At 42.1% G+C, this 25,707-nt stretch overlaps 1 protein-coding gene across 7 annotated transcripts in view; it reads left to right on the top strand.

Annotated features, from left to right (window-relative positions):
* Positions 1–5,743: 5,743 nt before the first annotated feature.
* The window catches only part of PLCL2 (phospholipase C like 2), a 103,910-nt gene continuing 83,946 nt past the window's right edge, over positions 5,744–25,707 (top strand). For 2 of the 7 annotated variants that reach the window (XR_008731952.1, XM_055708498.1), the window contains exons 1-2: positions 5,748–6,316; positions 6,978–7,507. Coding sequence is in view for 3 of the 7 variants with exons in the window: in XM_055708498.1 (XP_055564473.1) it covers positions 7,187–7,507 (321 nt within the window). In the remaining 4 variants the exon portion in view is untranslated. Of the gene's footprint in view, positions 6,317–6,977; positions 7,508–25,707 lie in introns of those variants that run through there. The other 5 variants (XR_008731951.1, XR_008731953.1, XM_055708497.1 and 2 more) reach the window with 5 other exon arrangements.

Genomic DNA, 25,707 nt, shown 5'->3' with positions numbered 1-25,707 from the left:
ATACAATCTCACCAGCTGTTGTGATGCAGTCTACTAGTCTCTGTGTCAAACAGCAGGAAAACCTATGTTCCACCATGTGTTTAGTAACCTTTTTAAAAACTGTTTCAAATAATTTGTGCTGTGTGATTTTTCTCAAATGACTAAAAGGAAATGCATTGGTGTCATGGGGTATGATGAACTTAATCAACTCCTGTTCTCCCTCCACCTCTTTTGTGGGCATATACTAAGAATACCATATGATTTCTTGTAATTCAGAAAAGCTACTAGGCTAAAGTGAATAATGTGGGTTTTGCCTGCCATTCATTAAAAGAACTTCATTCCTCTTTTGTACATATCTTTTCCTTTTTCTGTGGTATTGCATGTCCTAAGCTTTCTAACAATAGAAACTGATACCCACATGCAGTTAACTGTTTATCAGCAGAAATGTGTATGTGTTAACTTTCCTATTATGTCTTCACAGTGAAGACATAACACACTGCAATTCCTGCTAAGCACGTGTAGACCCAGTGTTTATCCTCATGGACATGATAAAATGAAGACAATATTAGAAGGAATCCGGCTGACAAAAATCAACCTTTTTTATTTACTTACTCTTCTATAATGGAAGAGATGCAATTTTCCACAAAGCAGTGAAAGTGTTTAATATTGTACTATGAAGAGGATTTTCAAAACGTATCATCCTGAAATTACAAAATAAAAGCTTTATGTTTTTTCTGTTTGAGAATTTAATGAAAGGTTTTGATCAGTATTAACACTTTGGATAGTTTGTAAGAGGAAAGTTTAGGTTTGAAGAAGTTATAAAAGCTCATTGTGGGCTATTTTATTTGCATGCTCCTTTAATAATAGAGTCAGATGCCTCAAATTACAAAAATAGATGACTTATGAAATGCCTTATGTCCCAGAAGTCAAATGCCTCTGTATATAACCGATAGTTACTAACAAATATAAGGAGGGACGAAATGAAATCCAATCCTTTGCAGGATTCTGGCTCTCAGCCCATTTTGTAGCTCTGTAACTTCTCCTTAGAGGGCAGAGTACAACCCCAGGAGATGGCAAACACTGTTTGTATGCTCTTTTTAATGATACACCAGAAACACTTCAAGAACAGGTTTGTTGTTGCAGTCTCTCTGGTAAAACATATGTGCCTCAGCTGAAACGCGCATGATACAAGTCTTATCCACTGTGTCTGTCTTTCCTAGTAGAAGAAAATACATATTTTGCTCCACGGAATCCTTACCCAATATAACCTCAAATATTATTGTGACAAAATAAGTTTTTCCAAATGGTGATACTACAATCAAACAAAAAAGATATAATTTTCAGCCTTTTACAAAGCGGCAAACAGAACACAATGAAATCTCTTTTCCAGTTAAGATAACTTCAGGATCCTCAACAGAGTTACTCAAAATTAGTGCCTAGGTCAAGACTTCCAAAAGACACTTAATTTCTAGTTCACAAACTGAGGCCTTGAGGAAACCTCATTTCCATAAAGTCCTTCGTGTTTGCTCTTTAACTTTCCATTAAAGTGTCTATTTCGCTGTTTTAAAAGGCAGGGGATACTGTTGTTTATTTTTGAAAGATCTTGATCTTTATTAAACATATAAACAAAGAGTCTTATTTTCAAAACAATGTGATGTAAAGCTACATTGTAACCAGCTAGCCCCACAGATTGATAGTTTTAATAACATAGTTTAGAGAAGACCTTTTGAATGATTTTAATTTGGGAAAACGCTCCTTCTGGATTCAATAGTCAGTAAGGGAAGAGTTGATTTACTGTTACACTCTTGTTAGTCCTCAACTGTCAATTTAGCAGGCTGGTAGCCAAACTAATTGGTATGATAGGTAGGATACAGAGTAATCATTCCTTAGGCTGCAATTAATAGGCTAAAATGGTTGATCTGCTTAATAAAAAAAATAATCTTCATACTTACTACTAGTATGATGAACTTTGCAAAATTATAAACATAATTAATTTCAAGTACACAATGTTAACAAATGCTTTCCAGTAAACAAATCTGTCAATTTAGCCTATGTTTGTTTACCTACATTTTTGCTGCCTTCAGTGCACATCCTTTCGTATCTCCCCACTTGTACTGTCTGCTCTTTTTATGTGCATACGACACACCTGCACTTTACAGATGTTGTATACAATAATGCATTATTTATAGCTAAACTTTGCTTTGGATTAATTATGGATTAGATTCTGACTGTAATGGGACTGCTTAAACATGTATTCTTAATTATAAACAAGTATAATAAACAAGTACTTGCAAGACTGGGACCTGAACAATCAAGTCAGGCAATTTAAAACATTATCACTGGAATTGTAGAGATCCTTATAATAATGAAAAAAACATATTCCAAGCAGAGATGTCAGAAAAGCAACATTTAAACAAGATAATTGCTAATTAAAGTTTTTCATGTTTGGAATAAGAGGCATTTAGGATATTAGTAATAATCTTTTATCCAGCTTATTTAAATACTGGTCATTTAGTCACTGGTTAGGGGTTTAAACATCGCCTGTTTCTTGGCAGGTTTCTACTGCTGCATTATTTGTTAGAAAAGTTCAATGGGTAATATTAGCTTAGCTGTGGAACTCTGATATTTAATAGGATTTTATGAATATAACTAATATGTGCATATGACAGTCAGTTCTCACAGTTAAATATTGTCGTAGAGGTGTCTTGATTCCGTTATAATCCTTGTTTCATTTAACAATTAAACAAATAGAGCCTGCTGAGGCCACTATTGAATAATGTTAATGGGAAAGTTTCTTCACCCCACGATCTTCAAAAAATTGTGGCACAGAAAGTATGTGGTTTATGTTGAACTACTTTGGAAACCTGAGGTCACTAGGATAAACAAGGTCTCTATAGAGTAGCCCAATCTCGGTGGCCATTTCTGGGACCTTTGGTTTATCAGAAATGTTTCATTTATCACATGGAAGTATTTTACAACTTAATGCATTCAAAATGCATCTGAACAAACACTTTGCTAATGTAAAGGAATTCTGTAAAACAGAATGGGGCAATAATAAAAATCAGTGAATCGTCATCAGAAGAAATCTCAGATTTGGAGAAATATTTGCTACCTCCACCTTTCTAGCACAGCCATTCTAGTTGAGTGTCTGGTACCATGTTTTTATCAGTAATTAAATTTCAGTAATTAGAATAAGCATAATGCTGGTGCTATTACATTGACTTGCAGGCATGTGCCCTTAAAATGAAGTTTACAAGTTTTACTTGTTCCTTTGTAAATCATCACTTTTACAGCCAAAAATCTGGCAGTGTCTGCAGGTCTTGATACCATTCATCACAGAATTGCCAAGGCTAAAGTTAAATGTTTTCGTTTCCGGTGGTGTTATCTTGTTTCTATACAGGTTGGTTAGATAAGCAGTGTTGAAAAGGGGGAGATTTTTTCTTTTTTTCTCTGAGACAGGACTGATCAAATTTTGCTAAAGGCCTTAAAACTTGGTGTTTTAGTATGTGCATCTTAAGTAGCAAAATGACAGAAAGCACACATCTTCCTCACCAGTTTAGTGCCAACACTCTGTGACAAATGATTCTAATAACATTGTGTACCTGTTGCATGTAAATCTCCTCCTCTGGAAGAAACAGCGATGATCCAAACAACAAAGTGTCTCCTGTAGGGATGATTTGTCATGTGCACATCTGCAGGTACAATGCTGAACGTTCCTTTAATATTAAAGGCTGCCTTTTCCTCTTTAAATGGCAAGGCAAGATGTTCAGGCAAGATATGTTCAGATATGGGCAAATGGCAAAATCACTGTATCTCCAGCTAATGAAAAACACAAACTTTGCCTAGCTCAAATTTTAAATTTTATATTAGCGTCCCTCTGTGTTTACAGCCTAACTCCTGCAAATGTCTATGTTTTCGTTTAAACTTAAGCATTGTTAATAGTTTTATTAAAATTGGGGCCATATATATGAGTGATGTAGCAGTGTCAGGTTCTGAATTTCCTTGACCCACTGGAAACGGTACTGAGTAAGTAATATCCTCCAAATAGGTTCATACTTTCCTCCAAGCTGGGTCATACTTCGTGGTCCCTTTTTATCACAGTGATGAACACCATTGTCCAGACTTGCAGGCAGAATATTGCCTGCGATTCATGGCCTAGAGATTAATGACTTATCGTACGTAATTATTATGCATCTGAAGCAAATTTATTCTGTGGGAGTGGTGCGGCACTTCCCTCATACAAAACCAAGTGGGCTCCTGTGTCATAGTTACTGGACCTCTCACCCCAAAGGTGAGTTGTTTGGGTCCTTTCCTTGCTACCAAGACGATTATTTAATAACACCCATGAGCGGATCACTGCTAAACTGCAGTTACTTTCCCACTTGTCCGCTGTCTTCTTTCTGGTCTAGTGTCTCTTGCTGTCCTTTCTCTAGTGCAGCACAGCTTTGTGAGGAGAACGCTCTCACTACAACCAGTCTGTAAGCTGGCAGCCATCTAATGGCAGTGGGGACAAGGATGTGAATCCCTTCAGGATGAGGGGGGATCGAAATAAGGGCTGTCACGCTCCAAGAGATCTAATCAGTAAACACAGACAGGAGAAGGCATCACCCCCCCGCGGCTCTCAGGTGTTTTGGAGGAGTGAGCTGCCCCTTGGTGTTCCAGAGGAGAAGATGGAGGTGCTTTCCCTTTGGAGGCAGCTCAAGCCGGTGGGCCACCAACGGAGGGAAGCATTGCTCTCCAGTCCGTGGCAAGGCCCTGGAGCTGGGGGACAGGACTGAAAACGTACCCTTCACTCCAGTGTTTCCACCGTGTGACTTTGCACCAGCACACAGGGTATTTGTGCTGCCTTATTCTAGGCACTGATGATAGGTATCTGGTCTCTGGTGCCAAGACTCCAGGCACCGTCAGCGATCTCCAGGGGGCAACTAGGGGAACCTAAATTAAAAGCATAGCGCTTTCGTTTGACTATAATCCGGGTCTAGCTCCTGCATTAAGCCCTTCAGCCAAATGCCGAAGGTCAGATGACGTGGGCCGTCTTAGGTGTCGCTTCGCTGAGCGTGATTCTTCGCACTCCTATTTCTGCGATTCCTAATTTTGCCCGTGCTCTCGATGCAGCGCCTCCCCGTCTGACTCAGCTCCTGAATCTCAAGCAGAGGGCCAAGCGCCTCAGCTGTGGCATTTCGTTTCCTTTTATTCAGCTTGATCGTGAAATACCAAGCTCTTGCAGCCATGTCAAGAGGTAAAAATAAACGTGTGGCTCTGTGGATTATCCCTCATACACAAAGTCACTCGTGTTTGCCCCACAGCAAACGTCAACACGTGCATATGGAGCGCGTATGGGCACGCCGGCCGCGCTCGCCTCATCACAGACGCACTTCGTAGGGTAACCGGCGAGTTACAGCTTCCATTAAGCTTCTAATATTCCCGCACTCCACCACCTTCGCTTCTTTATTGATTAATTAACGGATGCGACTGGCCTCAGCAGCGAGGACGCTGCGAGCCCCGGCGCAGCCCCGGCGGCAGGGCCAGGCCACCCCCCGGCGGCGGCCGCGGGCCCCCTCACGCCGCGCGGGAAGGACCGTTGGGCCGCGCCCCCGCGCCGTTCCCGCGTGCCCCGCCGGCCGTGGCCCCGCGCGCGACGGGCAGGGGCGCGGCCGCCGGGCGGGGCGGGCGGAGGGCGCGGGGCCCCGACGGGAGGGGCGGGAAGGGCTCGCGGCGCGGCGGGGCCGCCGTCGGGTGGGTGCGGGCGGCGCTGCGCCGGCCGCCGGGCGGAGGGGAGCGGAGGGCGGAGGATGCGGGCGGGCGCGGGGCGCCGCCGAAGAGCGGGCTTGTCTGCGTTAGCCGGCAGCGTCTGCGCGGGGCCGGAGCGTGTGGAGGAATCCGCCGGCAGCCCCGGGGCGAGGGCAGGGGCCGGCGGCCGGTCGTGCCCTGCGGCGGAGCGCCCGGGAGCCGCCGGAGGGGGGTGCTAGCGGCGGGGCCGCCCAATCCGCGCGGGGCCGGCCCCTGTGATTGGCAGCGGCGGCGGGGGGGCGAGCCCGGCTCGCTCGCTCTGCCTTCCCCGGAGAGTTTCCCAGCGGGGGCGGCCGGGGCTGCCTCACCCCTCGGCGCTGCCGGCATTTCCCCCCTCGGGGCTGCTGCCGAGCGCTGAGCCGGGGGAGACGGCGGCGGCTGCAGCGGCAGAGAGCGAGGGAAGCAACCACATGAATCGGTTTCTCTCTGTATCCGGCTCCGGGCAGAGGCGGCGACCATAGCGGGGAGGAGGGGAGAGGGGGGAAAGCGGCTACTGCAGCGGTAGCGGCGGCAGCAGGGGGGCTCCCCTTGCCACCTTGCCGCCGAGGTGGGTAGCGGGGGCGCAGCGTGCGGGAGGGGCCCGGCCGCGGGCGGGAGGCACGGCGGGTAGCGGCTCGGTAGCCGGGCGGGCTGGGGGTGCCGCTGCCCGGGCCGCGGCGGCGGGCGCTGCGAGGCGGCTGGATGCCGGCAGACAGCGGGGAGAGGAGAAAAGTTGCCGATGGCGCCCGGGAGGGTGCCCCGCGGGGCGGCGGCGTTGTTGCTCGTGCTCCGCCGCTTCGCGCGGGGCCGCCCCCGCTGTGCGTGGAACGGGCTTTCGCCGGGGCCGGGACCGGGGGCTTTGGGGCGTGTTGTTCAAGTTCTCTTTTCGCTCCCGCTTCGCTGCTCTGCCATTGTCGGTTTCACCGTGCGGGCTGCAGATACCGCCGTCGCTCGTCTCCCGGGCTCAGCAGCCCGAGGGGTGCAGTTCCTCCCGCCCCCCCCGGCCCCTCTCCCCTCCGCGCTCGGTTCCCGCGCTGCGCTGCACCAGACCCGCCGGGGCGCGCGTGTGCGTGGCGCCTCACGCGGACCTCGCGCGGTCCCTCCCCTCCCACTCGCGCGTGTCTCCGTGGGGCGGGGGGGGGGTGTGCGCGCCGCGGTGCAACGCGCCCCCGCCTGCGCCGTCTCGCGTGGGGGGCGGCCGTCACGTTTGGTTTCTTTTCCTTCCCCAGGTGCTCAGGGACTGGTGCTCGCCGAGGCGTTTGTCCCCCCCGCCTGGAGTGACGCGGCCTCGGCTGCCAAATGTGCGGAGGGGAGAGACTTTTGCTCAAAATCCCCCGATCGTAAATACACAGAAAGCGGAAGAAGAGCCACCGCCGAGCAGCTGCGGGAGGAGGGGAGGGGGACGGCAATATCGTTTCTGCTGTAGGCAGGGAGGCTGATGGCGGAGTTTGGCAGCGGTGGCGGCACCGGCGGCGGGGGGCTCCCGTCCTCCCCGGGGCCGGCCCAGGGGAAGGTGGCCTTCAAGGCAGGAGATGGGGAAGGAGGAGGAGGCGGCGGCGGCGGCGGCGGCGGGAGATCCCGCTTTGACAGCGCAGGCAGCCGGGTCTCCAACGGGGACTGTGCCCTGCCGGGAGCCGGCGACGAGCCGGGATCAGCTGCTCCTGCCAGCCCGGGGAGCAGCAGCAAAGAGAAAGGATTTACCACCGGCCAACAACGGGAAGGCAAACCCGGCATCCCCCGGAGGAGCAGCATAATTAAGGTAAGAGCACTTGCTCCTCCCCATCGGGGTCTTGGCTCCTTCCCTGTGACACAGGCAGGGCGACAGATTTGGCTCACGGAGCCTTGGCCCTAGCTGAAAGGATAGGGGGCTTTTTTCTTTCTTCCTTTTTCTTTTCTTTTTTTTTTTCTTCTTTTTTTTTTTTATTCCTGTGGCGAGGGGACTTGATTTTTGCTTTGTCGGAACTAGATGACAGAGGGTGGCTTTATACACATCCACGCTTGGGGGTTAGGGAGAGCATCGTGTCTTGAGGTTTATTACAACAGAAGGCTCTAACTCCTGGTGGAGAAGGGGAGAGAAACTGGCTGGTGGGAAGACAACATGGGCACCAGCCTGGCAGGGAAAGAGACGTGGATTACACAGTATCCTTGGTGTTTGGGATGCACCTGTGCAGAGCAGTTTTGTGGCTCCATTGGCTTGTGTGTATGACGGGCGCACGGCAGGTGATGAGAGACGTGGGATCTCATTGGGCCGGGGGTGGGAGAAGGTGGAATAGGAGCATTCTTCTTGTTAGAAGTGACAGCTCATTTAACAGTAGGCTGCGTTGTACTTCACCTATAGAAACATCTTTGTTTATACTTAGCTCTGCATATTCGGAATGTGACAGTTTCAGCTTGAAAAGTAGGGGGAGCATCGACAGTAGAATGTAGGTAGGGCAAAAAGGAATGGGAGTGTGTTTATAATACAGTTCTTTATACAAATAAACTTGTTCTATTTTCTTAAATCCACGGCTCCTGACAGATGACGCTGTCTTGGGTTAGCTTTCCCAACTCCAGTGAGACGGTTGAGAGAACAGAGAGAAATGACTCCACTGGTATAACAGCTGTACTAGCTGTAAAATGAAGCACAACTTCAAGCACTTAACAACTGAGTTTGCTCAAGATCAGTTAGATCAAAATCAAGCTACATTTGTTGTTGTCTTAGATATTTATATGCCGCCACAATCAGCTGTGGTAGGTTGACCTTGGCTGGATGCCAGGTGCCCACCAAAGCCACTCTGTCGCTCCCTTACTCAGCTGGGCGAGGGAGAGAAAATATAATGAAAGGGTTGTGGGTTGAGATAAAGACGGGGACAGATCACTCACCGATTACCATCACGGGCAAAACAGACTTGACTGGAAGAAATTAGTTTAATTTATATACCAAGGGTAAGGTAATGAGAAATAAACCCAAATCTTAGAAGTGCCTTCCCCCCACCCATCCCTTCTCCCTGGGCTTAACTTTACTCCCCAGTTCTCTGCATCCTCGCACCAAGCAGTGCAGGAGGACGGGGAGTGGGCATTGTAGTCACTTCATCACACACTGTCTCTGCTGCTTCTTCCTCCTCGGGGGGAGGCTTCTCACACCCTTCCACTCCTCCAGTGTGGGGTCCCTCCCATGGGAGACGGTCCTTCATGAACTTCTCTAATGTGGGTCCTTCCACAGGTGGTGGTTCTTCATGAACTGCTGCAGCATGGGTCCCTTCTATGGGGTGCAGTCCTTCAGGAACAGACTGTTCTGGCGTGGGTCCCCCCTGGGGTCACAAGCCCTGCCAGCAAACCTGCTCCAGCCTGGGCTCCTCTCTCCATGGGTCCTGCCAGGAGCCTGCTCCAGCACAGCTTCCCACAGGTCCCAGCCTCCTTTGGGTATCCACCTGCTCTGGCATGGGGTCCTCCACGGGCTGCAGGTGGGGATCTGCTCCACCTCCATGGGCTGAGGCGGGACAGCCTGCCTTGCCCGTAGTCTTCACCACAGGCTGTAAGGGAATCTTTGCTCTGGTGCCTGGAGCACCTCCTCCCCCTCCTTCTGCACTGACCTTGGTGTCTGCAGAGCTGTGTCTCTCACATTTTATCACTCCTTTCTCTCTGGCTGCATTGCTCTTGGCCAGTCCCATCCCACCCCTTCTTAAGTATGTTATCCCAGATTGCTACCACCATTGCTGATGGGCTTGACCTTGGCCAGTGGCAGGTCTGTTTTGGAGCCAGCTGGTGTTGGCTCTGTCGGACGCAGGGGAAGTTTCTAGCAGCTTCTCACAGAAGCCCCCCCTGTAGCCTGCCCCCCCCCTCCCTTGTCATACAAACCCAATAGATTCTACCCCTCACCTCTGTGAATCACTTAAATTTAAGAATTATTGTTAAAATCCACATTCATCACACAATCTTCACAAACTTCAGTCACATCAACAGAAAAAGAATTCCCTGCACCAGAATCAAAATCACACCATTACAACACTGAACGAAGTGAACAATTTACACACACAATCCACCCTTCATCCCTTCACCACGATTAAAGCCACAGAAATACCCCACAATCATTCCACTCTCTGACATCGTTCAGTCCGTCTTTTGCCCATCACCTCTGTTGTTCTTTTGGCTGGAAGATAGAAAAACCTGTGTGGAAATGCAAGACTAGGTATCTCAAGTTGTGTTACAGTCTCCTGGACCTTGTTATAAAAACCAAGGGGAGAGCAAGGGCAGTCAGCAGTGGAACACATCTGACAGGCTGCACCCACCCTTCCTGTTCCAGCAGTGATGCTGGGTGTGTACGTTTGAGAGTGTGTTAAAGAAATAACAATAGACAAGGGGCAACTGAGCTTGGTGTTGGAATAGCTTGCTTTTTTTTTTTTTTAACTGGATTTGCCAGTGAATTTTTTTTTTTTTTTACAGATCTGCTATTTCCTAACACTGTTTGGTTTCTTCTGTGGTAGCCCAAGAAAGATACTAGCATTGTTTGCAGTGTGTGTCATGCCATCAGACTGTTTTGTAGTGTATGATTTGATCATCCAGCAACCTTCTGTCTCTCTGGGGACCAAACAAGGATACAATACCTAGGGATTTGTGATGTGTTAAGATCAAGAAGCATGAGATAAAGAAATACGTTTTGGATTACATTTCATGAATACCTAAGTCAAGGTTCTTAGTTTCTACAGAAATGACAGCACTTTGAAATATAAAGTTATTCAACTTTCTGCTGTTATTATTGATGAATACCGTTTTGCAAATGTGAACAGTAATCTGTTTAGCTGCCAAGAACTGATTACTACAACTTTGTGTTACTGTTTGAATAATTATGATGAGTGGAAAAATCTGTCAATGTTACATTTAAAGTTATGTGGTACATATTTATTTTAGGTATGACTGTTTTAATGCTGGGAAAAATCGTTTGTTGTCATATATACTGAATATTCTTCTGCCTGCTTAGTTCAGCAGTTCATTTTGAACCTGGTTGCATAGGTGCCTAGTTTTCGATATGAAACCTTCTGGAAAATCTGGCACGAGTAGGAAACTTAAGATACTTCTTGTCCGCTCTTGCAGAACAAAAGTCTGTAAAACAGAGTGGGAAAAGTAAAATGTTACCCATTTTCCAAAATGTTCCTGGAGTTTTTGTAACATATCAATGATTTAAAACTGCTCTTAAAGAATATATGGAGTAACCCCAGGAAACAGGTCTGTCCCATGCAGATGCAGGTTTCATACTTTCAAGCAAAACAAACATTGCTAGTTGATCTGTAAAATGCATGTTTATGGAATATCTAATACTTTAAATGTTTTGCCTGCCGATTACTGTGTAGGCTTTTGAGTCACAAACAGAAAATTGCCATTTGAATAATAGTTCCAGTTGAGATTAAAGTCTTTAGAACTGCATGTTTGTGCATGAAAATCAGGAGCACAGAAATGTATTTTGTTTTGGTTTTAATCTGTGCTTCCATTGGTTGTCTGGCTTTCATAACTTACTCTCAGAGCAGTTGCTGACTTTTTTTCCTTTCCTTCCTTATGTGCAGTCTCTGTTCTTTCTCTTTTTTCACGGGTTCCACATTTTTATTTATTTTGTGCACCTGTGTAATTTTTTCTTGTTTGTTACAAGAGGATATATACTTTTTGAGGTTGAAGTGTTATCGGGGACGATGACAGGTAGTAGGGCCTGTGTTACTGGAAGAACTAATGTGATCTTCATACCATGGTAGGTTACTTGGCCTTTCACTCATATAAAAGCTATGTTTAGGCTGAAAGTGTTAAAGGTTGTACCCTCCAACTGGAGCAAATTTTGTGGAATAGCCTATTTCATTGCTTACCTTTGCTGAACCAAATTTGGGGTCTAGGGACTGCGTATCTGTATTTATGGAGACTTTGCCACTTTCTGTTTCTTACTCTCCATATTTATGATATTCTGATTTGTCAGAGGTGATGGTGACAACAGGTCATTCATTCATGGGATTCAGGCTCTTCGAATACCTGATTTGTGAACTAATTTATGTACCACTTAGTTGTATGTAGTAGTTTTTTTGGTCACTATTTTGTTTTTCCATATTCTCATTGGTCAACTAACTATGGTTTCCTGTAATGCAATTTCCTACAACAGTTCCTATAATACTCTGTAAAATGAAATTCCACTGAGTCCATCTTGTGTATTTAAGCATCCTGTGAATGTCTCTTAGCTCAAAGAAAACAGCCATATAGAGGAAAGAAGGAGAAACCCAGCATCTACTTTCTTTCTCCACACCTTTTCCCCTTTGGAAACAAAACCCTACAGTGTGAGCTGAATTCTTGCTAATTACAGAAGGTCTGTGTGGAAGACACAAATGCCCTAACAACAGAAGATCCTTTGCTCAGAGGTGTGCTAATTGACACCGAAATTGACACAACAAAACAAGCATGTATTTAGGAAACAAGGCTGTGATAGATAACCTACTCCTCCATCTTACCTTGGGCAGGCTTTCAAAGCACAGATTTTTCTGAGGAGCTGTTTCTGGGTTTATTTTGTTTGTTTGCTTCTTAGTTTCTTCTTGTTGATTTATTGTAGATCTAACTGATCTCTGGTTTGTCAGTTCTGAACTGCTAACCTGCAGCTCCATAAATCCTGGAGCTTGCTTTTAGAGAATACTTTCTCTGGTTTCTTGGACTCTCTGCTAGTGCACGGAAAGTTACTGGCACCTACCGGTATTTGTATTCCTCCTTCCTCCTCTACTGCTTACTTCTTGTGTACTGACTGCCTAATTTCAAAAAATATAATCTGTATTTTAAAACAGTACTTAACATCATATAGTAGTTTTTCCTGAATAATTTTCTGTCATACCGAAGACGTAATTAGGCATATATATAAGGCAGTTTATTGTTAACTGTGACATTGGACCGAGTTATGTCACAGCCACTGAGTGGGTATGTTGTGCATTGCATTTGGTATATATTTTAATTTGCATTAGTACTTTTTGTGGACCACTGCAATCAAAATTTTATTTGGATATGTGTAACACAATTAAAAAATATAAATATGTTTGTATAAATGTATGTGTGAGGATACTCACTTTACCCAAATTAATTGTGTAATTTAGTTAGCTTATGTACTATAGCCCACGAAGAGAAAGTATTGTTTCCAAAATATGACTTGGAGTGAGAGCTTAATTTGGATGAATTTAACTTCTCTGACTTCTCTTCTGGAAGAGCTTATCTCTCTTATTTCTGTTGACTGAGTGAAGAGCTTGGCTAGCGTGAATAATAGGAACTCCTTCACTCCGTCCACCCTCAAAGCCTTAGAGTACGCACAAAACATGTTCAGCGTGTTCAGTGGTGAAAAATCAATTAATGGAATTTAAAAATTATTATGAATACCTGATGAGATTTTCTTATGCCTATTATCAGGCTTGATCAAAGATATGACTATTAGTTTAGACTTTTTATAAACTAGGAGTTAGAGCAGTGGACTCCTACCCGTGGTTCACAGATAATACATTGCTCCCATGGTTTGATTGCATTCATGGAAGATTAAAAATTTTAAACTGAGACTGACAGGACAAGTTAATTGCATAGTTTCCCAGCCTTTGCAGGTCCACGGGAGATACTGATGATGATGTTTGTATTATTCCCACTGACTCGATTAAAAAAACCCTGTTAAATAAAATTTGCCAATTGTCTATCTTTAAGGGCTAGATTAAGTTAAAATGTAATACTAGGACATTGATTCTAAAAAACTTATCTTTGCACACAAATGTGGGATTGTGTTCACAGTTCAGAAATCTAAATAGACTAGCTGGTAGATTTTGAAGGAAGAAAGGTGTATAGTGATTTGTTCAACATACATGGAGAAGAGGGAAATATGATAAAAAGCAGCAGCATATGTGTATTAAAGAATGTTGAAAAATAGGGCTGGAAGAGACCTCAAGAGGTCAGTCTGCTCTGTTTCACTGTTCTGCTACAGGATCAACTGTTAGTAAATTTCAGTATGATGTTCTTTGTCTTTTAATCACCTTTTGTTTGTGATCCTTCTATGCAAACATTCCTCTTTGTATAGGGGCAAAAGCAATCATCTGCAGAGTTTAAAAGCTTGTAGTTGTCCTGTTGACTGCATTCTAGTTATTTAGGTCATATCTTCAATTTGTCAGGTTCTTTCTGATTTTAACTTACCTTCTAATATGCATGCAGCTCTTCTGTCTTCAGGGGCACGGCCAGTTTTAACTATGCTGTCATTTCCATCATGCAATGATACATGATTTTTTTGTTGTTAAATAATTGTAGTTTATGGGTTTTAAATACAAGTTCAAATTCGATACTCCACAGTTAAAATAAAATCAAGTTATTTTTACTCTTTACTGCCTGTAAATACTGGGCAATATGATGTTGCAGAATCTAGTTGAGAAATACAAGTTATGAGAAAAGGTCTTTCCTTCTAAATATATTAAAATAATAGGCAGTAAGTACAAATTTATAATATACTTGCTAGATTGTAGCATTGGCATAAAGAAGGGTGCATTGAAAGAGGATGGTTTGTTTGTCTTTATGGAGAGCAAGTAACAAGTGTCATCTTTCTCTTTTTCTATTGCGTTTAGAAAGACTGTCATTATTGTTTTACAGTTGATTTTAACATCTGGCATGCCTTTTAATCATGGGGTAGTGCTATCACTGTACTTCCTTCTCCCTGTTGTAGGAGAATATGTATGGAGCGATCCTTTGGAAGGATGTGTCGCCCATCCTCTTGACCGCAGTACATGTCTTAATTTCTACTTAAATAGTTTCTTTTCAAGAACAGTCAGTATATGACTCATCTATCCCTTGCTTCTGAAGAGGAGCATGCCTGAGTTCACCCACTGTTTCCCTCCTAGACCTTGACCTTGCAAAACACCAAAGTTCGGGACAGTGAAGAGTGCAATATAGCACGTGACTGGAAGTCAGCAGTACTGAGGCTCACAGTGTTAAGTGGTACAGCCTTGGGAAAGTTAAATAGATGTGATTCATTTCTGCCTCTCCTGGGATTCCTTTTAGTGTCATTTGACCCTTTGGAATAAATACTAAAATATCCCAGAGTACCTCAGATTGTGTACTGTGTTCAGGGATCTTTGCGGATACCAAATCCTCATGTTCTGGAAATTGTAGTACGTAGTTCATAAGCACAGGCAGGCAGGAAGCGCCTTTGAACAAACAAACAAACAAAGAAAGCCCTTTTCAGAATAGCGTCTGAGAGTTTTATAAAATGAAAAAAATAAAATAACGAGATATTAAGCCAGATTTTCATATTTACTGTAAAAATATTTAATCAAATTTATTTGTGGGTTTTATTTTGGTATGAGAAATAGGTACCTTACAAATACGTAGCAGATAATTGATAATATGCATATTAGTGTCAGGACTATCCTAATGCCTGTGCTAAAACTGCTGGAAATTATTTGATATTTCCTCTAAATTATGAGATGATCAGTACTGCAGAAGGAAAAGACCTGTTGCTCCTTTGTTAGAAAGCACTTCCACAGAATTTTCAAGTTCTTTTTATAGTTGAGCTTCTGTGACTGTAACTTCTTTTTTATTTCCTTATTCTGGGTTTTTTTTGTCCTTTCCTCTTATGAACATTATTATTTTGCCTTCACTAAAAAAGGCAGAGCATTTTAAGGTTCTGTGTGTGCTTTGATGTGTTACCATCCATGTATGAGAACATATCCCTGTTCTTAACTGCCCTTTTTAGTCTAGGGTAGGAGAGGAAGAATGTGAAATTCTGCAGCATCAGAACTGTCTGTGTGGGTTGTTTTATGAAGCACCTCTTACGATGGAAAACCCTGGATGCTTTATGTATTTCATTATCTAGTTCCCGATGGTAAAAATGTTTGACATTGTCATCTGTTTACTTTTAACTGCATTCCTTAAAATAAAGTGTAAATTTATACAAATAATTCTTTGTATTATTAAAGTGTAATTTGGACTAAAAGGACAATAATACAGTTCACTGTAAAAGCTTTAGTTTAGATTGTTTTCTTCCTACGAGTTATTGTTGGTGTTTTTAGGATAGGCAGTTGTTTATTGAGTTTAGGTGACTCCTGTTAATGGTACAGGAACAGTTACCATGCTTCTTCCTTCAGTAAATTAGGAACAGAATCTTTCATGTACATATTGTGAGAAAAGCTAGTTTCTGAGTTGCTGAAATAATACTTCTATTCACTGCACTATTTATGTGTTTACAAATGCATACATTTTTGCTACATAAGGCAGGAAAAACTCAGTAGTAGTTGGAAATAAGTTGCTTCAGGAGATAGCTTGGATTGACTGAAATGTATTTTGCCATTTACAGGGAATGCTCACTAAATCAGGTTTTTTTAGATAAGCTGATAGCCGGTTGTTGCAAAAAGCAATTCCAGTCTGAATCCTAGAGTTAAAAGACTAATATTTATGTGAGATGAGAATGTATTTAGTCATGGCACATTACTACCACATAGTGGAGAAAGCTAGGGCAGACATAAGTAGTTTGAGTTCGGATAGTACTATGTTTTTCTTGCTTTTGAAGAGCCCCCAGAAGCATTTTATGCCTTATTGCATGGGTTTTATTTGTTAAAGTCCAACTCTCCTTTATTTTCTCTTTTTTTCTCCCCAGTAGTAGTAGTTGCAGTGATGCATCTCACAAGCATTGTTTGAGGTTGACCTTTTTCAGCTTTATTTCTCATCTGAAATAACGCATACCGTGTGCCTCATGCTTGGTCCTTCTTCAGCGAGTGGCCAGCCTGAATCAGAATTTGCTCTGAGAGAGGTGGTATAGTGTGAAGGCACTGAGTGCTTTTAGTTGTGTTGTCTTTTGGTGTGTTGTAGATTCAGAAGTAAAGCTGCGGAAGAATTCATAACGTTACTCTTTTACCACCCTGCTTGGTCTGGTTCCAGTTTGTGTCACCCTGTCTGTTCCCTCCCCTTCTTTGATCTCTCCCCATCCCTCCTACAGCTTGGCTTGTCTGCTTCAGCAGAAGGGAGAGGGCAGATTCTCTGCTTTGCTTCTTTAATAGCTAGTGGAGATCCTTCGATTCCCAGCGGAGTGCTAGAACAGAGCAGAGCTCTCTGTCTGGTCTGTGCAGCGCTGCAATAGTTCATGTCTGCTGGTGAATCCCCAAAAAGGAGTAACAAAAAGGGAGTGTTGACTCCAGTGCAAGGCTGTCAACCTTCACGGGGGGTTTGAGTTCCACGGGGTTTTCAGCCTGAGCTTACGATGAAGGCTGACTGCACAGCTTAGGGTAGATGCATCTGTTACCCCAGTTTTCAAAAGCTGCCAGCCCTTGTGAATTTGAGAAATTCTGCCAGGGTCAGACCCAAGGTCCGTTTGGCTCGTCAGCTTGCCTCCAACAGCAACTGCTATGGGGTAGAAGAACAGAAAAAGCCTCCTTTCCTGACATCTGCTCCCAGCCTTAAGTGATTTGGAGCTAAGATATCTTTGTGTTTAATAATCCTCATGACGTTTATTCCCCTGTAATTGTCAGAGGCCAGTTTGACTTGTGGAAGCTTTTCATCACTGTAACGTCCTGTGGCAGTTTCTTAACTATGTGCTGTGTGAAGAAGTCCTCTTCTGCCTGGTTTTACCTGGCAGCTACTTACCTGTTTACCTGCTGTCCCCTGGTCCTTGTGTTGGAAGAGTACTTTCTCTGTTCCACAGATGAGTTCAAAGGTGTTCATCATGTTTGCTTTACGTCATCTTTTTTTTTTTTTTTTTTTCCCCAGGCTAAAGAATCTTAATGTATTGAGTTGTTCCACCAATTTGAAGCTTTTCTGTGATGGTGGTTTTTTTTTTCCTTTCCTTTTTTTCGTTCTGGTCCATTTTATCTATTTTTTCCTTCCATTTTGTTAGTTTTTTGCAGTGTGGAACTGAAATAGTATTCCAAATGTGCCGGTCAGATGTATAAATCAATGGCATTATGAAGGTTTAGCAATATTGTGATACTAAGTTGAACTGTAATTTATTTATTTTTAGTGTTGTCCTCATCAAATATTTAAACGGTATCACTGTCGCTAATTGGCAATGGGAGAGTGCTGTTAAAACCTTTTACTAAATATTTAAAACCACCTCTTTGAAGAACTGTGTAAGAATGTCTGTGCCGGTGATGATGCTTGTGTTGGAAGTGCCTGGCATTAACATTGCAGGAGGCTGAATTTCTGTTAGAAATCTTTCAACATGGTATAAAGTCGTTTTATGGTGCTGGTGGCAGAAAACGTTGCTGATTAGCACATCTAGCTTCTGGCTATGGTTAAGTGCATTTGTTTGCCCAGTAACAGAATAAAATGGCGTGGACATTGTATAAAGCTGAAAGATATAGTACTAATAAAAGTGCTTTCATTTTATAGTAAGCTGTTAAATGTGAAAGAAAGAGGAAGGACCTTGTTTTTGTAAATGCAATCTGATAGTATTTTGGATGTCCTAGATTTCTGAGTTTTAAGGTTCTTGCCCAACACTCATGTTAAGGGATTATTTTATTCAGCCTTTTTATTTCTTTTACATTTATTATGTGTGAAGCTCTTCAGGACACTTATGTCAGAGTCCAGAAGAACCAAGAAGGTATTTCTGGACTTCAGGAAACTCATACAAAGTATTAACAATGAGATCATATAGCTTCCTGACAACAGGAGAGCATCTAGCGTTTCACCCTCAGAGAATAATTCCTTTGAGGATTAAAAAGGTTGCTAAATGGTTACAGTAAGCAATGAAGGATAAAAATAACTGGAAGTTTTTAGGTTCCACAAGGTTATACAACAGCATTACTTTGGAAGGAAATCCCAACACTTTGTCACTTGAGCTGTTGAAAGTAGAAATGGTGTGAGGTGTCTGTTAGGACACCGTCCTGAGTTTTTCTTGGGATTATCTACACACACCCATGCACCCACCCACTCCTTCCCTCCCCCTCTATTTCTCTTTTGAGGAGGGAAATTGCTTTGTTTTCTTTTTCCCTTCAGAACTTGGTGGCTGCTGAGAAGCAGAGTAGTTCCTGTGAGCCTGTTCCTTCTCAGCTGGGCTGCCGTGTTGAGACAGGAGAAGACACCGTTGTTATTTGTGAGGATTCTTGAATCCTCATGCTTTTGTGCGTGCACTTTGTGACCAGGTCCAGTGCCTGACTCATAATTTCTGAGCATCGCTGTCAGCAATGTTTTCTTTATGCAATTCTTAAATTTCAAGAGCTTCAGATAATTCTGCTGCTTGTTTTCAAATGTTTGATTATGTGTTATTTTTCTTCTGGTTCAAAGTGACACACACTCGGCTGGAATAATAGGAATAGAGTATGACATGGGTTTACATTGTTTTATGTGTGGAAATTAATATTTCTGTCCACAAATACCGAACTTAACCTCCCAAAATAGTAGTTTAGGAGTTCCTGCCTTGCCAGGAGAAAACTTAACTTTTTTTGTCATGGTAATTGCTGATGGATTTTGATATTGACCAGAAATCATAGCTTAAATGTATACTTTCAGTGTAGTCAGCTGCAGCAAATATGTATTTTTTTTCTTCCAAGTCTGATCCCAAATTCAGCTCTGTCCTCAGTGGGTATATAAAATTCACTGCCATCATTTGTGGGGGTGAGGTAAGGGGAATAAAAAAGAGCCTTGTGATTAAGGCTTTGGCCTCTAAAAAAAGATTTGCAAAATTAACAACTTGCCACAGACCTAAGAAACTAGAATTAATTTTATTTTTTAAAAAATTAGATTCTAATGTTTAGATTTGTAGTACAGTCTACAAACAATCCCTGCATGTATTGGAAATATTCTGATGTGAATAAGTAATTAATTTATTTCAGGTCTTTCTCACTTTTTCTGGTGAATTTAGTAAAATTACAGTATGGAATACCATCAGCTAAATGTATCTTTTGACAAGAAAACATACCACTTTATGATTTAACATGGTACCTAATTGTCCACCATGAAACAGGTTTTATCTCAATTCTGTAGATGCTCAGAGTACTTTATCAAATGGTACTTGTGGCTGAGGTGATGGAGAAGTAAAATTTTTCTGATGTGTTCTGTTAAAATATAGCACAGCTGTTAAATGTGTAAAAGGTTTTTGTATAAAACAAACACAAGTGAAATTCTTTAGTGTATAAACCAGAAATTAAGAGCAACATTACAGTTCTTTTTTCTGTTTGGTTCAGAACCTTACCTCTATCTGCCATGTCACTAAATTTTGTAAGAGTCAAAATTAGTCATAGTGAAAGCTACTCCTTACTTTTCTTTTTTCTTTTGCTTACTACTTAAAATATTTAGAATATAGTTCTGTGCTCTAGAAATGCACATCTGCTAACCCTTACTTATTCTATGTGTCTGATCTGCACCATTTACAACGGTTGGTGGGAGTAAGTCATGGGCTCCTACTGCAAACTTCTGTTTGCTGCTTTGATTGTAAGCTCAGTGGGCTCTTGTGTTTCGTTTCTTTATTCCAGGATTTTTCGAAAATACAGTAGAGTGAACTCTTGGTCCATTGATTTAAAAATCTTATATAATTGTTAACAATAAACCTGTATGAACCTTCCTCTTTTTACTTGCCTAGAATTCATCATGAACAAACTTTTGTTTGTTCATGGACAATGTAAATGGTATTGGTCTTGCACTGATCAGCTGATGATGCAGTTTAAAGTCCTTCATAACCTTCCCTTTCCTTGGATTCTGATTGTATTCAGGATAAAACTGATATTACTGAATATCCCTGTCCATGAAATTGGCTTGCAGGAAGTCCTCATGAAAAGAGAGCTCATAAGCATCGTAGTAACGCCTTCAGCGTGATCCTTGAACTTTTTGGGACTCCCCAGCTGAATTTTCTTCCTTTGTTGCTTTAGGTCCCCCTGTTGCTTTAGACAGTGCGTACTCTTTTGCTTACTTTGATTGTCCTTTTCTTTGGTTAAACTGTACTGCAGCCCTTGGAGATGAAGTGTATGAAGTACATGCTTTGTGTTCCTGTTATGTTTGCCTACAGTACTGTCTAACCCTAACATTCAAAAATTACAAGTCAATTCCTCAAACTAGGATTTTTTTCAAAAATCAGAAGACATGAGAATTAAGGTATTAGCTTCCTTTTAGCGGTCCTTTGATTTAAGCCATTCTGCGTGTGCACCATATTTTCCAAGTCTTGGCATAGGAATGTGTGAATACGTAGAAAATTTATGTTAATTTGGAGATCCTAAGATCTAAGTATTCGTAAGGATTTTAAGAAAACACCAAATATCATCAGATTTGCCTTAACATTTGGAAGACCATTTGATTATTATACAGACGGCTGTTATGTTGGGCAGATAACATTAGGTAACTGAATATAATACTGATAAACCGTTTTCATTTTACTTTTTATCAATTTACATACTTTGTCTTACTCTTTTGTGTTTTTTGGTTTTTTTTATTATTAGCAAGACTACCAAGGTGCCAGTGTATATTTTAAGTAGTTTCAAACTCCTTTCAGCAAGGATTTCACGAGTTTTGTAGTTAATTGTCTGATGTGTAGTTATGTTTAGGAAGAATGCTAATGCTAACTGTTCTTTAAATTGTTCCTATATTTAAACTACTTGAGCAATTTGAGAGCAATTACCATATATTTCTGAATTGTGTTAGAATAGAGGCCCTGCAAGCTTCATCCACATACTGTGGTGGTAATAGGAATCAGATGTTCACAAGGTTCTGTTTAGCTGACTGTTTATGAAAATTTCTGTAGAGGAAGAGAAATTGGAATAAACAGCTCTACGAAGCTCTCAAAACTTACAACTGGTTGCAAAAATCCGAGGACCTAAAGTATACCAGTTAAAAAAACAAAAGACGTTCTGATAGTTAAAAATTGTTAAAATGCTGTTCTTGACAGGCAAATCTTCAGAAGAAAGAGTGAGGCCTCAACTTAAAGCTCTTAAATTGTTATACTAGAAAGGAAAAAAAGTATTGCTGTCTTATTTCAGGCCAACAACTTGGCAAGAATTTGAATCTGAGTCCAAGGTTTCTGAAATGAGAGGCTTGAGAATGTTAGCCGATTTCAGGGCTGGTAATGAAGGGGAAATACAATGATTTCAGAGACAGCTGAGAGATAAATCAAAGTCGCAATGTTTAAAGGAGTAACTTGGAAAATGTAGAATTATCTATGATAACAAACAGAAGGAGGTGTGTTAAGTGTTGGTATTGTATATGTTCCTTGTTGCGAAGTAGTAGAGCGGTTTTTGAGAGCCAGGGAAAAAAATAAGGGATTTCTGGTTGTGGATCAGGATGAGTTTTATGCCAAGAATAATGTGACTGAGTGAGGCAAAATATTTTTGATTCCTTTACCTACAACTTTGGTAGCTCATAAATGATTTCAGCAATGGTATAGCGCAGTGGAAAGCTACACTTACTAGTTTTTTATGGTAGTGTTTTTTTTCTTTCTTTCTGGGATGCCAGTTAATTTCTTGCTGGAAAGTGTCTTGGGAGATCTTATTGTGAGAGGCAGTTGCTGAGCAGCAGCAAAACCCGTCTGTGACTTGTCAGATCATCTTCTCTCAGCATTACAGTGTATGAAATTAATGTGACATTTCTTAACTCCCCTTCTGGAAACACAGCTCTTTTTATGATGGCTCTTAGTTTGTAAGATTTCTTTTCTTAATACAGGTGGAATAAAATTTTGTGTCTAATGTATTTTTATTTTGTTTCTACCCTGCTTTTAATGAGAGCCATGGTCACCTCAGGGAGGAAGCTGCATTTTCTCTCCTATGTTCCAGTGGGAAAACGAACATGACCGCCATTCTTGCATCTGCTACACTGAGGAAAGGGAGACAACACTTTAGAGAAAATAAAACATGTTTGGACTTCTGTCTTACATTGCACTACTGCTCAGGAGTGAGAAATGTTCTCATCCAGCTATGGTTATGTACATGGTAGGAAAATTCTCTTCACTATGTCTGTGGTCATTCTGTGTGTTAGACTAGCTGCAGTTCTGCGAGGCAGAAATTCTGCTGTTTGAAACTTCCTCATTTCTGTCTCTGTTGTTTTTGTAGCTTGCCAAACTCATTACTTGTTCTAAAACAGCAGTGAAAAGCCATTTCTCCTTGCCTCCAGGAATTCTTTGTTTTAACGTAATTTGTTACTGTAAAACACGATGAGAAATGTGCTAAAACTGTAGGAGACTTTGAACTGAACTGTTACTAAAAAATGCAGTTATTTCGCATTTTAAATTTTCTTTTGGTGTTCACAATAACTGATTGGGAGAAGATGACACCTGCTAGAATTTTATAACCCTGTTTTGTTTACATGTCAGAATTTTTTTAGAAAGAAAAATCTGGTTTTAAGCTGTAATTTCAACCATGAACACTTGAAACATTTCGAAGTATATGGGCATCTCTTCTCCAGTTCCTTGACCAAATCATTTTGAGATGGCTTACTAAGGGTATTTGTTATGCTCAACTTTTCACAATATATTTTCGTCCAGTTACTTACTGCAAAGCTTATTAGGGCTGAGACATTTGTTTGCACTTGTATATAAACATAAAGAAACAAGGTCTCAGAAATCAATGTAAAGAACAGAGCCATAATCAAGACAATGTTTCTTAACAAATACTTTGGAATGAAATCTGGCAGTTTTTCAAATAGAAGGAAAAACTTGAAAACTTGATGCCAAAAGCCATCTTTTAAAGTGGCATCATGTATCCTTCACTTCTAATTCTATCCACACATTACCTTTCCCTCCCCCCCTTCTCCCGTGTTCCCCCCCCCCCCCTTCTTAAGTCTTTTGTTAAGAATGACCTTTTTGCATCTAGCCCATCTCCTATCCTGTCTCCACTGAAGTAGGCGTGCAGAAGAATGCTTGAATGCAGGGTTTGAGAAGCATGCAAGGAAGGCAAAACTGTAGGTCATCTAGGCAAAGGATGAGCAACAGGGCAAAATAAGCTGATGGCCGAGTGCCCCATTAATGGATACTAGTCGGGGACAGTCCACTCAGAAAAGTACGGGGAGTGGAGTTGCATGGCTTGGCAAAGGCTGAACTCTTAATAACTAAAAAAGACAACTCAGTCCTGAATGTCCAGGCTGCCCTGGCCCTGATCTATGCGCGCTGGCTGGATTCTAGCACAGGGAAGGACAAGGTACGGAAGAACCACACTGGAGCCCCTCTAGCCACCCAGGTGCTTCACAACAAAGTCACTTGGAGGATATGGTCACGCTATGGCTAGTGCAGCCATCACTGCTGCCTTCGCCTGCGGGGCTGCTTTGCCCTTGGCAGCAGTCAAGGCTGCCAGCCTAGGGAAGCTGGGTGAGAGCTGCAGCAAAGCAGCTTTGGGAAGCCAAGCATCCAGCTGTGCAGCCTCATCACCTCTGTGGAGATTGGGAGGCCTCAGGGAGGTGCACAGGTGCTGTAACAACCTCTCAAGTTCCACAGTGCTTGGGAGCAAGGACGGCATCCTCCATTGTCTCAGAAACCTCAGTGTGGAAGGAGGAGGAGGCAGGCAGTGAAGCTCTGGTCTGTGCTTTGACTTTAATAATAACAAAGTTCAGTGCTTCCCCCCCCCCACCCCCGCCCCATGCCACTTTTTGCAGAGAGAAGTGCAAGGATGAAGTAAATATGTATCATTATCCCTCAATATGGACCTTGTGTTTTTCAGTGACCTATTGCACAAGGTTTTTCTGAGTCGGATGTGGTATTCTCATATTTAGTACCTGTATTTAAACAACAGGTTTTGCTCCCATTATTTTTCAAAGTTTCTTTTTGAACCCTGTACGCTTTGGCATCTGTAGCATATCCTGTGGCTCAGAGTTCCATGTCTCAAACGTGTTTGTAAGAAAAAGGTACCTTCTTTATTTTGAATCTGCCAGTTGCTAGTTTAATTTGATGTCTCCTTAATTCTTTTTGTAGGGTGAGATAGTGAGCAATCATTCCTTATTCATGTTCTTTATTTCACTTTGTATTTAATATTGTGATGTCACATTTGCTATCCTATAGAGAGTTTGATGTACAACTTACAAGATACTGGAATAATATTTTTAACACAACAGCTGTCCAGTCTACTTGCAAAGAATTCAAGTCTTTTATTAAGAACGTGCTGTGTCCCTCAGCCTCTTTTTCCTTAGAATGCGAAAGTGTCTTGGCCACACCTGGAGTTGCAATGCATGTGAATCTTGTGACGTGTTGACAGTGAGTTTATCTGATTTAACTGTAAGTCACCTTTCACCTGTAGCAGAACTATTCCACAATAGCAGCTTATTTTGACTTCGTGAACTTGAGTGCTGGTAGTAATTTCCCACTGATAGTTTTGGTTACATTGAGCTTCTGAAACATCTGTCATATTAACATCCTCATTTAAAGTTTGGCATTCCTGTTTCTGCATCTTGTCTGTCTGCATTGTTTAAGTGTCTCTTCTATTTTATCCTCATTCACTACTAAAGTGTAGTTACTTTCTGTCCTTTCTTATTTGAGTATACAGTGTTACTGTGATTATACAACAAAGGATTAATCTTAAATTGTGTGCTGTTGAATCCTTAATAGCTTTTCTCCACTATTAAAATTTTAAAGATCACAGAAAAGTATTGAAATAAATTGCTGACACTGTTCCTTCTTGGTTTAGATGAAGCCTTCTTCCAGCACATGCTCACTCTGTTTCTTCTAGTTTTGGCAAATGTGCTGAGAATTATTCTTCCCAGGATTAGCCTCTCTAGGGAGATACAAGCTTTATATTCTTTTATTTATTCTCCTCCCCTTCCATTTACCTCTTTCACCCAAATAAAAAAGAAAACCCTTCTTAGTTCTGAAAATGATTGGAATGATTTGATGACTTCTGCTTGTGGGAAAGAGGAAGGTTATTTCTTCATTCTTGATGCTTTTTTCCTCTTTTTAAGGAGTTCAAGCTGGCCTTTTGTTAACAGAAATTGCTTGCTGATTGAATCCATTAACAAAGTTCTTGCATTGAACTTAAGATATCTGTGTCTGTCTCATGGTGGGTACTGGAATTACTTCATCATGCTCAGCGGGGGCAGGAAATGTGTGTATGAGAGATG

Source organism: Falco cherrug, chromosome 4 (genome assembly GCF_023634085.1).
Source record: "Falco cherrug isolate bFalChe1 chromosome 4, bFalChe1.pri, whole genome shotgun sequence".
NCBI lineage: Eukaryota > Metazoa > Chordata > Aves > Falconiformes > Falconidae > Falco > Falco cherrug.
This window is presented reverse-complemented; position numbering and strand designations above follow the sequence as displayed.